General features: G+C 45.8%; 1 protein-coding gene across 1 annotated transcript in view; it reads right to left on the reverse strand.

Moving 5' to 3' along the window:
• fat2 (FAT atypical cadherin 2) overlaps positions 1–13,845 on the reverse strand; it is an 80,760-nt gene that overhangs the window by 10,564 nt on the left and 56,351 nt on the right. The window contains exons 23-27 of the mRNA XM_063488809.1: positions 10,066–10,504; positions 8,598–8,751; positions 5,725–5,818; positions 5,486–5,634; positions 5,126–5,400 (exon numbers count right to left, since the gene is read on the reverse strand). Coding sequence (XP_063344879.1) covers positions 5,126–5,400; positions 5,486–5,634; positions 5,725–5,818; positions 8,598–8,751; positions 10,066–10,504 — 1,111 coding nt within the window. The remainder of the gene's footprint in view (positions 1–5,125; positions 5,401–5,485; positions 5,635–5,724; positions 5,819–8,597; positions 8,752–10,065; positions 10,505–13,845) is intronic.

Below are 13,845 nucleotides of genomic sequence, written 5' to 3' on the forward strand. Positions count from 1 at the left end.
TAAACTACGTATTGTGGGTGTCACCCTTATGGCCTCGGCAAGTGGCTCTATGGCCAGAGCGAATAGAAGGGGCGACAAGGGGCAGCCCTGCATCACTCCCCTATGAGTGTTGAAGTAATCAGACCTAAGTCCATTAGTCAGGACTGCTGCCTGTGGACCATTGTAGATAACTTTGACCCATTTTATAAAATTCTCCCCTAAGCCGAATTTGCCCAGTGTATATAATAAATAAGACCACTCAATTCGGTCGAATGCTTTCTCTGCATCGAGAGAAAGCACCAGGCCGTTAATAGATTTTTGCTTAAAAGCTACAATAGCGTTCAGTAAGCGTCTAACATTGGTGGCTGAATTTCGACCCTTTATAAAGCCTGTCTGGTCCTCCCTTATCAGTACAGGTAAGAAGTTTTCTAGGCGAGAGGCCAAGATTTTAGAAAGTAGTTTCCTATCCACATTTAAGAGGGCTATAGGTCTGTAGGACCCGCACAAATCAGGACACTTCCCTTTCTTTAGAATTAAGGAAATATTGGCCTCCTTCAGTGTCTGCAGGAATTCACCTGTAATGAAGGAGTGGTTGAACATATCAAGAAGAGGTTCTACAAGAATATTTTGAAACTGTTTATAAAATTCACAACAGAAGCCGTCAGGCCCTGGTGACTTTCCATTTTGTAATGTTTTAATAGCCTTGATCACTTCGGTCTTAGTTATGGGGCTGTTAAGGGCAGTCTTCTGTTCTTCTGACAGATTTGGTAAGTCGAATTGGGTAAAGAAATTGTGCATTAGCTGCTCCCCCTCTGGAACTTGTTGGGAAGAGTACAGGGTTTTGTAAAACTTCTTAACACAGTTATTTATCAGTTTGTTTTCATATACCTTGTGGCCTCCTTCATCAGATACCGCTGCGATGGTATTAGATTCTGCACGCTTCTTAACATAGTACGCCAGACATTTACCTGCCTTATCTCCATGCTCGTAAAACCTCTGCCTAGTGTATTTAATTTTCTTCTCTGCATCTCTGGTAAGAAGGCAATTCAGCGCTGATCTGAGCGCAGTTATTTCTTGCCACAATGGTGGTGACGGTGAGGCAATGTATGTTTTTTCTTTATCCATCAATTCACTCTCTAAAGATTTTTGTTTCTCCATCCGTTGTTGCTTCTTTGTTGCAAGGACGAAATAATTAGCCCTCTCGCATAAGCTTTGCATGTTTCCCATAAAACAGAGGCATTACTAGCTGACGGAGTATTGATATTCAAGAATGCTTTAAATTCGGTAGAAAAGGTAGAGGTAAATTCTTCATCCTTAAGAATAATGGAATTAAGCCTCCAGTGACGGGACCTATGAGGCGCAGCTCTAAGATTAAGATCCATAATTACTCTAGCGTGATCTGAGATGATTATACTGGTTATGTCGCATGATACGACTGACCACAGGTCAGTTTTTGGCAGAAAAAAGTAATCAATTCTAGTTTGGGACTTATACGGAGCCGAGAAAAATGTGTATTGCTTATCGGAGGGGTGAGTACATCTCCAAGCATCGACAAGCCCAAACTCGTCGCATAAAGCCTGAAGCATTTTGGCCTGAGGAGAGGGGGATGCAATGCTATGTGGAAATTTGTCCATAAGCGGATTTAATATTAAATTAAAATCACCACCAACAATAATGGTAGAGTTAGGAAGAAATGGGGTTAAATCCAGAAACATTTTGGTAAGAAAGGTAGTTGGGTGGGCAGGTGGAAAATAAACATTCAATATTAAAACATTTTGACCTTGCAAAATTCCCTTGACTATCACGTAGCGGCCCTTCAGATCTTTAACACAGTCAGTTACTATAAAAGGTACATTTTTCCTAATCAACACTGCCACTCCCCTGCTTCTTGTAGTGAAGGATGAGAAAAATACTTGTCCATATGATCCTTGTTGTAACTTTAAGTGCTCATTGTTATCAAGATGTGTCTCTTGTAACATAGCAACATCTATACCGTCCTTTTTTAGACAAGTAAGTATTTTTCTCCTCTTAATAGGGCTGTGAACCCCTCGTACATTCCAGGTACATATTCGCAGTCTATTCATTGTTAATCTTATTCATGTATCATACAAAGCATATTGAGCCAAAAGATTCACCACACCCTGGTTGAAAATGAAACAGTAAAATGAAAAATAAAACAATAAAATGAAAAAAGAGCAAGAAAGAGCTGCGTGATGGAACATTCAAAGAACAATAATTTGGCAACAGCCCTACTAAACGTGTAGGAAAAAACCAATCTCCTCCTGCCTGTCGGAGAAGCCGAAAGGCATTGCACGCGCTTAACTCACGCCTACTCATAGACGACAACACAGTCTGTCCAGTGCCCGATGAGGTGGAACATTTCACCTGGTTGCTAATAAGCAGCGGGAACGAAAAGAGATAGAGTCACATATGCCTAGATTCGGCAGATACTCACACTGGTTCATAAGGCACAATGTGAATAAAAGGAACACTCCGGTGGTTACGGGGGTTCAGGGCAGCAATTCCGCGTAAGACGCAGCTGCCTCCGGTGTATGAAATCTCTTCTCCTTGCCGTTGGCAGACAGCCTCAGTATGGTGGGGTATAGAAGCGCATAATCCACATTCTTCTTCCTCAGGCAGCTCTTCACCTCGTCAAAAGCCTTGCGTTTCTTGGCTACCGCCGCCGAATAATCATTAAAGAAGGAAACTTTGATCCGGTCTGTTGGCTGGCTCGGCTGTGTAGCCAGGCGCCGAGCTGCGGCCATCACTCGTTGTTTATCAGCAAAGTTGTGAAGCTTCATGATGATGGGTCTGGCGCGCTGGCTGGTGCCCAGCTTCGGTGCTAGAGAGCGGTGAGCGCGGTCTAGCTTGATCTTCCCATTTTTAGTTGTGAGATTGAGATAGGAGGGAAGCCATGTCTCCATGAAAGCGACAACATCATTTCCCTCCGTGCCCTCGGGTAGCCCGACCAAGCGAAGGTTACATCTGCGGCTGCGGTTCTCTAAATCATCCATATGGTCTGCCATGTCAGTTACTTGTTTTTCGAGTTGTGCCACTTTTGCCTGCAGTACATCTGCCGTGTCTTCCACACCTGAGATTCGTGTCTCGGCATCACCCACCCGCGTTGCCAGGGCCTGGATCCGAGATGTCTGTTCGCGGATCGCGGCCAGTACGGTATCAACTTTAACATCCAACAAAGTTGTAATGCTGTCGGTTATCTTACTCAAAGCCGCGAGGATGTTCGGGTTGATGTCACTCCCAGTTTCCTCGGCGTCAGCGGTGACTTCTGTGTCGCTGGCGTTAGCTTCTTCAGGCTCAGCCGCAGTAGGATCCACAATGTCGCTAGCTTGCACAGTCGGAGCTGTCTTTTTCTTAGACCTGGCGTTAGGCATTTTAGAAAAATAGTCGTCCAGACTCATTATAGAGTTACTCCCACGCACATTTGTAACGTTTCACCAGGTGAACACGTATTTTAGACGGATAATCAGGGAACCTCACCGGAACTCAGCAAGACGAGTGTTCACGCTACGACGCCATCTTGCCAACCGTTCCACAGTGATATTCTACACAAGAAGGAGAACAATGTGACCATCAGGGAGCCTTTACCCCGACGTCTGTTCAACTAGTGCCATTAAAATCCAAACCCCCGCCACTCTCAGAGAGTTTTATATTTTAGAGAGAGTAAAATAAAAACAGCCTGAAAGAAAGCGTATGAGGAGCGTTTCCCTTCAGCTCGTTTCACACAACATCAACCAAATTTCTATCTACAATAACTTTTGATATTTAATCAAGCCATGAACAGTTTACATTCATGCTGAACAGTAAGTGTGTTTTTTCTCTAAGCAGCATCATACGATGGATCTGAGTCTGAATAAAGTGCAGCACTGTTAAACTCCCCAAAGTGTATTGTGGGTAAACGTTCATGGATCACATCAGCAGGCGGGACAGGTGGCTGCTCAAAGGCTACGTTCACACTGCAGGTCTTAATGCTCAATTCCAATTTTTTGATCAAATCCGATTTTTTTGTCTGCTTGTTCACACTACAAATAAAATGTGACAGCAAACGTGCTCTAGTGTGAACCCTCAAAGCGGCCCGCATGCGCAAAAGAAGACGTCACACACAACGCGCTCTGTTTAGACCCAGACCAAACAGTATTGTTTGACTGACGGCCCTTAATATAAAGACTTGTTTCGGACTTTACGTTTCCCAATTTTGCTTTAAGTTATAAAGTTATTTTGTTATTTACATATGGCCTAATAATGATCCTTATTGCTGTTTTAGAGAGGAGCGGTGCTTCAAAGGATAGTTGCAGATTTCTGTCAGAATCTGCAGATTATACAGTACAAATAACATGTTCACGTTTCTCCAACGTTGTCTTCCCAACAGTTTCACTAACATCTACACTGGATGGCCAGGAAGCGTTCGCGATGTCTTCTCGGGCGCTTCTCCGGTGCTGATAACTGGCGTCTGTCTTGTGTCGGTGACGTAAAAGACGGATTTAATGCGACCTGACCATTCAAACAGCAGTCACTTTCTAAAACATCAGATATGTATCGGATTCAGTACCACATACGAAAGTGACCCAGATCGGATTTGAAAATATCGGATTTGTGCCGTTCACGCTGTCATACCATGATCGGATATGGGTCGCATAGGGTCAAAAAAGTCGGATTTGATGCGGTTTCGCCTGCAGTGTGAACGTAGCCAAAAAGACCTTTTGCTTCCATCTGATACCAGGATCATCTCATATCCCTGCTTCCTCCTTTTTTTTAAATGAAGTCAGTGTTTGGCTGTCTGAATGCGGCTCACAGCTGTGAAACGAAGAACAGTTCACCTGTTCGGCGGAAGAGTTTGCAAGCATCGTACACTTTAGGTCCTGAAGGAGGTTTTGAAAATGTTTGAAGGGTCTGGATCACAGACGAAACTGAATTTTAGTGGAGTCATCCTTCTGTCTATTCATATTGAGCTAGACGAATCACTGCGGTAAACCCCAGGAGCGTCGGATCTAACAACAATCTGTGCTGCATGAGTGCTGTTGATAGTCCTGCTTTATTCTCATTATTAATGCTCACAATCAGATGTCCAAGAGCGCGCTGAGGTTTCATCAGAAAGTCTCCCAGCCCCCCAATTCAAACCAACACTCACCCTCATAGTCCAGGTCCCAGTGGTTCTTCCTGATGGAGTCATTATCAGAGCTCGATGGCGGCCTGACAGGAAGGTTGGGAGCAACGCTGCACACGACCGGCCCCTGCGTCTTTGGAGACCCACCCACCGACGAACCGATCTGGCTGCGTGGACGTAGCGATCTGAACGGTGTGTGGTCGAGGTCATTGGTTGGACCAACCAGCGAGCTCATCTCAATGGGGTTGACTTCCTGGGAGTTTGCTTTGAGGCTCTTGGCCAGACTGGACTGTAAGTACCTGCAGGTGAAGCAGCTGACGTTAGAGATTTAATAAGATCTGATGGAATATGTTGACGAATAAGTTCAGAAACAAAAACTCTTACCCGTTGGAGTCCTGGACGCAGACGGGTTTTTTCTTCTTCTGCTGAACATGTCGTTTCCTGATGCAAACAAAGACGCCGACCAAGAAGACTAATCCGAGCACACCGGCACCAATCTGTATGATCTCCACGTATCCAAACGATGGATTGACCTGAAGGATGGGAAAATGATTAAAGTTTGATCTGCTGCCACTGAAGAAGAAAGAACGTTAAGGTCTTGTGTGTCTGTCGTCATGACTGACCAGAGGCAGCGGCTCGCAGTAGATGGCACCATTAGTGACTTTACAGCCGAACCCTTGAGGACACACGTTGGGTGAACAGCCTGTGTCCTGGCACCTAAAAGGTTAAAGGGAGGAACATTAAAGCACTTTCAGACGATGGAAAACTAAAATATTCCAAAAAACAGCAAACTGTGAGTGAAAAGAACCAAAACTGTGATTTAAACTTTGCACACCTCACATTCAGTATCGTCTCCTCGGGCACCTCTGGACTGATTTTCAGTCCCGTTCTGATCTCTTACATCCCAAAAGCTCACAGAGCAAATATCAGCTTTAGTTTCAGAAGGACCTGAATTTTATGTGACTGCGTCCACAGTTTTTAACTCTGTTTGTCAGCATTCACTTGGTTGTGCAGAGTACTTCGCCCCAGGCAGAGACCTGGCTGATCCCTCTTTATGTGAGATGTCCCACACTTTGATAAAAATGTGCTGAACAGACACTTTTACCATCTTTTCCTGCTTCAATGTAACAGTGTCTGATTTTTTGCACTTATTATTTTTTCACGTCACAAGATGAAGAATGATCACATGATCACACAAGGAAAACAGATTAGAAAACTCTCAGATGAATACCGTGCTAATCCAACCTGCGACTTTTACAGAGAGCCACTCAGCTTTAGCGACATGTCCTACATTTAGTTTGCTAGGATGTGGTAGGTGGAGCCCCGTTCAGAGGAAACCATCCAAACTAGCTTCACCTACCAAAACATCCAAAAGTGAAAATCATTTCGGACAGCAGTCACGATTAAAACGGTCTAAAAGTGCACAAGGAGATGAACCTGAATGTGAGCTTGCCCAAACATAATTCAGGAACGAGAGTTCTCGGGGATGTAGATGAACTGTGTCACACGAGCGTGCCTCCTCTGCAGACTCAGCTTTCACAGATTTGAGAAGAAGTTAAAGCACATCTATCTCTGAGACACAGAGCAGAGACAAACAGATGTGATCAGGAATTCCAGATATGTGCAGCTGCAAATCTCCAGACAAGGCCGGGAAGCTGACGGTTTTAGAAGGCCTGGTAAAGGCAGGATGTGCTTTAGTGAGCAGGAAAAGAATGAATTTATGTTGGAAATGAAATGAAAAATGATAAAAGATTCTGGTGATAGACGCACACACAGCAGCTCCTGTCCCTCCTCAGTTGGACTTCTCTGCTGATGAGACTGCCCAAACTCCAGAGGTTACTCTTTGGTCCTGAAGCCTGTCTGAACAAGCGCTCGTTAGCGGAGAGGAGCACAGAGGTGGAGGTTAAATCAGTGATGATCCTAAAAGCTTCACAGCTGGCACGGGCACGAAACACCACCCTGAGACCCTGCTGGCACAGATCTGATTGCTGAGTGCTGGAGCGGCAGCGCTCACACAAAGCCGGCACTCTGTTTTCCATAAATGTGCCTGCAGCTCAGTTTATTTCCCCGGTGCTCAGGTCCCCCGCTTTACTTCACTCAGAATGTATCCCGGCAGCGTTTTGCAGAGAAAAACATGTTTCCTGTTATTATCTGAAGGAAGACTTTGGTTTGGAGACCAGAGGAACGTTTCTGAATGACTTTGGACACTCTAAATAAAATTTCCTCTTGTGTGCTGCTGTCCACCACACACGCTGGTGACAGCTTGATAAAATATCTCTGCATGTTTTCCTAAAGCAAAAGTACGCCGCCTGCAACTACCATCCGGCAGTAGCCATTTTTCATTCAGCGAATTAAACCAAACCCACCTGGAAGAGGGACGGTGGCTCAGAGCCGCGGGGATCGAAGCAGCTTTAATGAAAGGAAGGAGATGCAAATGTGGCCGTAACTCTGTGAGGGGGGGGGGGGCGAGGGAAGATGAGCTTGTGTGTGCGTCCGACTGGGTTTTATGGTTCGTGTTTATGTCTTTAGTTTCAGTTTTCCCTCAAAATGTCAATTTTAGTTATTTTTTTTTATTAGTTTCACTGCTCTATAAAAAAAAAAATAGCCCAGAAGTAGATCCGATGGCCCGGTGGGAGGCGACTTGTCTCCAAACAGTTGCAGTGTGACTGCAGTTGCTCTCAGACAGATTGGCAGATTTGAAGGTTTGCAAATAATCATCATCTAACTTATAAATGCAGACATTTACCAACATGTTGCAGTCAGTCTGCACCCCGTCGCAATGCAATCAGGGGTTCGACTCAGCGGGTTGCAGACTGGGTGTAACCTGATTGAACTCGAGGGTAAAAATGAAGGTCTCGATGCACCGAAGTCACTTTGAAGACGGCGGCTGACTGTGAGTGGTTGCAGACCTGGTCTCCAACTCTGAAGTGACCATTCCAAAGGTTTAGTTTTCAGTTTAGTTTCAGTGACTTGCTGTGTGACAACATTGGTTTGTTATCACTGGAGCATATATTACCCAAAACACAATGCTTTTTGCACAGTGGCACATGTGCAGCAGCAGCTCTCTAAAGCAAATATCTAATCAGCCAATCACATTTTAATGCTCAAAGAGGTTGTTGTTTCTCTTTCCTCTTCTGGATTATTGTTGCAGGATCTTAGTTCATGCACTTGAGTCTTGGTCTCTCTTTTTGGTTTCCACCCTTTGTCTGAGTTAAGTAGTTATCACTTTTGCCTGTTTGTTTGGTCTTTGAGGACATTTTTAGTTTGGTCAGTCCTTAAAAGTCAAGTAGATGATCACAAACCTGCACACTATGAAGAGGATGATGCGACAGGAATGGATCTCCATCACTCAGGGCTGGGCCCAGATGAAGAAGTTATGAAGAATAAGGATACACTCTGTGCTTACATTGATTTGAACGGCAAAGGCAGGCTCCACTGTACCTAATAAAGTGGCTGTGATGGTTAAAAGCATGTGTGTGTGTGGACATGTGCCTACCTTGCGTCAGGGTTCTCACGCGAGCAGTTGCACAGGTAACCTTGATCCATGGGCATGCACACCCTGCCGTGGGTGCACGGCTGGGAGGCGCATGGGTTGTCGGTCAGCTCGCATCGGGCGCCGTGGAAGAGTCCTGCACACCTGCAGCGCGGCTCTGCAGAGCAAATAAAACACACCCAGACATCTGAGACAAGAGCAACTGATCAAAGCCACAGCGAGTCTCCCCTACAGGCATGAAATAATCAAAGCAACGGTCAGCAAGGTCCGGCCGGAGAGTGCAGCACCTTGTTGATGTTTAAAGGGAAAAATCGTGCAAGATTTATTCTCCCACGGATAACTGGCAGAAAATAACACGTGGAATTGAGTCAGGCAGCAAAAATCATGTTTCATCAGCCAGAATCAGAGATGGAAGCCACCAGGATGAGGAAGCAGGGATCCAGGACACAGGCTAAGATCATGACTCTTCCATTATCATGTGACTAATCTACAATCTAAACTGACTTCTGCACATACACCTGTATTTGTCTTAATGTGCGAGTGATAAAAATAAAGCTTTCCTGATTTGTAAAGGACAGGAAGCAGGGGAGGATTTAGGGTGGGGCTATGCTATGATTGACATGTTGATACACTCATTTTTACCCAACCGGTCTCTCAGATGGGGTCACCTGATTGTTGGGGTTTTCTCTGTAATGTTCTGTTTACCTTACAATACAAAGTGCCTTGAGACGACTGTTGCTACGACGCTGTGAGATGGGGACAGAAAAAAAATATTTGTTTCAACAGTTTCATAAAATCTTGCAAACTGAGCGTTGCCCTGCAGCTGTACTGAGGCTGATTCTTCATTAAAAGCTTAACTTCCACCACCTGCAGGCACTAAATTTTTGTTTTTTCCTCCTAGTGATGAGATAAAAATGACTGCAGGGGCAAAAACAGCAACTTTTTTTAAGTTTAATTTTTTAAATCTGAGATTTTGTTTTCGGTCGTTCGAATCCTCCTCAGAGGAGCAGAGGAGGACACATGGAGCTGAACCTCCTGAGGAGGACCTCAGCTCCAATGGGTGTGGGTTCCTGCTGAATCGGTCACGTCGGTCCATCTCCTCCTCCTGTGGTACTTCACTTGTTCTCCTTTAGTACTTTAGTTACTGAGCTCACATTGTTTGTTAGTTTTTTGTATCTTATTAAGTCATTATAACAAAAACTCTAATTAAACTATGAGTTTTACTCATAAAAATAAAGGAACACATGCTGTGTGGTATTTCCTTATGTTTTGGCACATTTTTCCTGCTTTTATTTTGGCGGGCTAAACTGGAGGCTGAGAGGAAACTAAATGATGTAAGAGCCCTGAGCTGGACTTGGGACTTTGGCCCTGAAGTGTGGACATTTGTCTGTTTCAGGAAGTTCTGTGCACAATCTCGAAATCTCTGTTTTATTTTTTTACTTTCAATAAAATCTAGTTTTTGGCGACTCACCCCCCGTGGCGTCCTCCTCACAGACACCTCCGTTCTTGCAAGGGCTGCTGTCGCAGGCTCCTCCCCTGCTGCAGCACTGGTACACCCCAAACACCCTCCTGCTCCCTGACCCCCTCCACTCCGCCGAGTCGCCTGTTCTGATTGGTTCCCCATTGAGCTCCAGGCCCTCAAGGCAGCCGCTGAAATTATGTGGCTGTTGGTGGAGCTCTGGAGGAGAACCAAAGAGCAATGCTCCATGGGAGCGCAGCATCCGGCACGGCTCAACTGAGGAGGCGGACGCCGGATGCTGCCCGTCCAGGGTCAGCCTCAGCGAGGAGGAGTTGACCTCCAGCAGGACGCTGTGCCAGCGGCCATCCGACACCATATGAGAGCCAATCAGCAGTGAGCCAGGGGTGGCGGTTCCACATCTGTACCTGAAGAGCAGGTCTCCGCCGGTCAACTGAGGGAGGAAGACAAAGGTCAGTGAGACACATGCACGAAAACCAGAGAAGAATACGTCCGACTCCGTTTCTGAGTGTAAGTCTTTGACTCTTATTATTTTCTTTCTTTCTGGGGAGAAGAAACTGTTAAATGAACAAACAATATTATTTAACATTATTTAACCACCGACATCCTGCTTGGAAGCAGCTGTGACGTTTAATGCTCCTTTCAGATTCGTTTCAGTGGTTCCATCACTTAGTGTCGATTTTGTAGTTTGTTAGAAAAAATCTCAAAATGCTTTAAATTCATCTTCATTCATTTAGACGCTCGTGCTGTGACTTATGTTTCAGATTTTGAATGAATGCCAAAAATGTCTCTAAGTTTAGACAGATGGGGTCAAAAGTCCTTCACTGTGTCATGCTGTGCGCTCAGCGTCCTCTCAGAGTTTCTGCATGCTCAGCGTTCCCAAAGCCAGGTCATGTTTTCTACATGTAACACCACCCTACTCCAACTTCCGAGGAGCATGGATGTTTTGGCCTCGCTGGTTGCCGGAGGCATTATTGATAGCTGCTGTGTCTGTTTCGGCATGCTCCTGTCTTTATTTGCAGCCCTCTGGAGCGTTCAGGCCGTCCTCTGGGTGATGCTGCACTGCTCTCTGTCGCTGCCACATGTTCTCTCTGCTTTCTTGTGGCAGTAAAAAGCTTCAGCAGTGATTCATATCGGAGGGGCCGGACCTGCAGGACTCTTCTCATGGATCAATGACAGCCCACGGGGCTGAAGGAGGGAGCTGAGGGCTGAATTGTGCTGCTCGTCTTTAATCTGTATCACGTACATTCCTGTGACTCTGGGTGTGATTTATGGCAGCCGTGTGAGGGAGACGAGGCACTCTGATGCACTTGGGCTTTTACAGCATCAGCGCAGCATAAGTCGAATCCCGCTCCTCAGAGACTTCAGCTCTGCAGCATCAGTGCTTCGCGCCTCTATAAATCACATCCTGTCAGTGCTGCTGGTAAACTGGAGAGTGCCCACAGCGTGTGATGATGCAGGCAAACTGCGGCGCTGGTGCCAAACCGACACAGAGAGGGAGAAGGCCGAGCTCAGGCCAAAGAAGCGAAACTCAGCAATCTGACGCGCTTCAAACATTAAAATAAAAGTTTCCAATTTTAAAAAAAGGAAAAACCCTCGAACACGCCCCTTTCCCTGTAGGGTTCTTCCTTCCCACAGTCACCAAGTGCTTGCTGAAAGGGGGTGGTCTGATTGTGGAGGTTTTGTGTAGTATTGTGGGGTCTTTACCTTACAATACAAAGTGCCTTGAGATGACTGTTGTTGTGATTTGGTGCTATGTTAATTAAAGTGAGTGAATTGGGGCTGGATTTCAGCTTTGCTCACACTTGTGATCCTGCATGTCTTCACTTGGACGGGGACAACAGAGGTATGTAAGAAACTCAAAGAGGCTCCTTGCATCAGGACTGACTCTGGGCTTTGAGAAGAGCTGCACAGCCAAGAAACTGCATACCTGTCCAATTGAGCTACTTGACAGAGAGTGTGCATCCTCACATCCTGGATATAAATCCAGTGTTTTTAAGGAACGCTGGTCTTTAACAGTCTGCAGATTACAGGTGATGTTTCAGCACTTGGGAGAGAATTTTGGGAGGATGAAAGGCAGCAGTTCAGACTGCTCAGCAACAGGCTGGCTAAACGGGCCAAGAGTCTTAGAGGCTAAATGCTGATGTCACTAACGCGATGTTTATCAGGAGCGATGCTCTCACATTTAGCATAAAAGCGCATTAACTTTTGTTTACTCTCTTTGGGGATAAATAGTGACTCAACCTGGGAGACATGTAATTACATTTTCACTCATGTGGTCCTCAGAGTATTGGACATATTCAACACTGTCTGCCCTGCACCTGATCAAAATTCAGCAGCACTGAGAAAAAGCTGCAAACTCCTCCTGAGGGAGACGCGACTGTTTTCCAAACATGAAAATTAATAATCATCCATTCAGTGTTCGTGAGCATTTGCTCAAACACTAAAACACACGAAGACCATCCAAGCAAGAGCTCACACCAACTGTTAAAATAAACACGTTTACAGCATGACAGAGAAACTGTTCTGGTCCCTGTTAATAGTTTCCCCCTTCATAACAGTTCCCTCTTTGCCTGACAGCTGGATGGCGGCACCTCCATCCAGCTCCTCTGGGCAGCTGTCCCTACACCTACTTACTCACGCATGTGTGTGTGTGTGTGTCTTTGTGATGAAATGGACAAAGACACACATAAACCAGGACACCCCACGGATGTTTTCTGTGGCCTGTCTTTCCTCCTCCCATGCATCGATGTTGATCTTCCTTAAAGAAGGATTTTCAGTCCCGTTGCTTCCTCACCGTAAGAAGTCCTTAGTCTTCAGTGTGAAGGTCCTCCTTCTAAACCAAGCCTCCTCGATGTTTCTGTAGGAATTTGGGTTTTATGGGGTAGGCTTGCTAACCCTACATCACAGCCTTCTCAATTCTCAGTTGTTCCTAAAGAAATATAATCTCCCCAGAGTTTCCTGGGCATGGCCCAGGCTCCTCCCAGCTGGACAGAAAACACCTCGCCTAAGAGGCTCCAGAGTGATCAAATGCCACCTTTCTCCTGTGTTTAAAGCTGAGCCCAGCTGCCCGTCAGGGAATTCCATGTCTGCCACCACCAGCTCATTCTGCAGGTTGGAACGCAGACAGCTTAGCTCTCCTTTTCTTCAGTTCTGTCAATCGCCTCCTCTGCTCTGATTGTGGAGCAAAGTGAGCAACAGAAACCCCAGAGCCTCGCCCGCCACAGACCCACACTGGTGGAATTTAATAAAACAAAGGGACGACTGCTGAATGAGACTGAACAGAATCCCCTGCTGCTCTCTCACCGCGATAAAAGCCTAAACTGACATTTCAGGTGTTTTGTGTCACTGCAGAACCACCAACTGTGTATGGAGTGCGTTCACTGACACTCCTCATCACACAGGAGTGACAAATCACCTCTTCCTGTTCTACACTTCTCACCCTGGCAGCTTTTCATCCACACGCTCACACATTTTCATTTCAAAGGAGCCGATTCCAAGCGCATGCGTGCAGAAACAAAGAAATTAACGGCAGCAAACAGGTCTGAAGGTGAGCACGTGTTTCCTGTCCCACAGGTGTGAAAGCTGACAGAGAATACTGATGAGGTGTGGAAGAGTACACTCATACAGTCAGCTCAGTCCTCCCGGGTAATCAGGTGTATGAATAGCGCCTCATATGTTCAGGAAGTTTCTCTGAACCAAACCCAGGTGAGGGAGCTCTCGCTGCTCAGAAATTCCTTTTGAAGCCATTTCTGCTCATAATGAAGCGGGCAG

Source organism: Pelmatolapia mariae, linkage group LG2 (genome assembly GCF_036321145.2).
Source record: "Pelmatolapia mariae isolate MD_Pm_ZW linkage group LG2, Pm_UMD_F_2, whole genome shotgun sequence".
Lineage (NCBI taxonomy): Eukaryota > Metazoa > Chordata > Actinopteri > Cichliformes > Cichlidae > Pelmatolapia > Pelmatolapia mariae.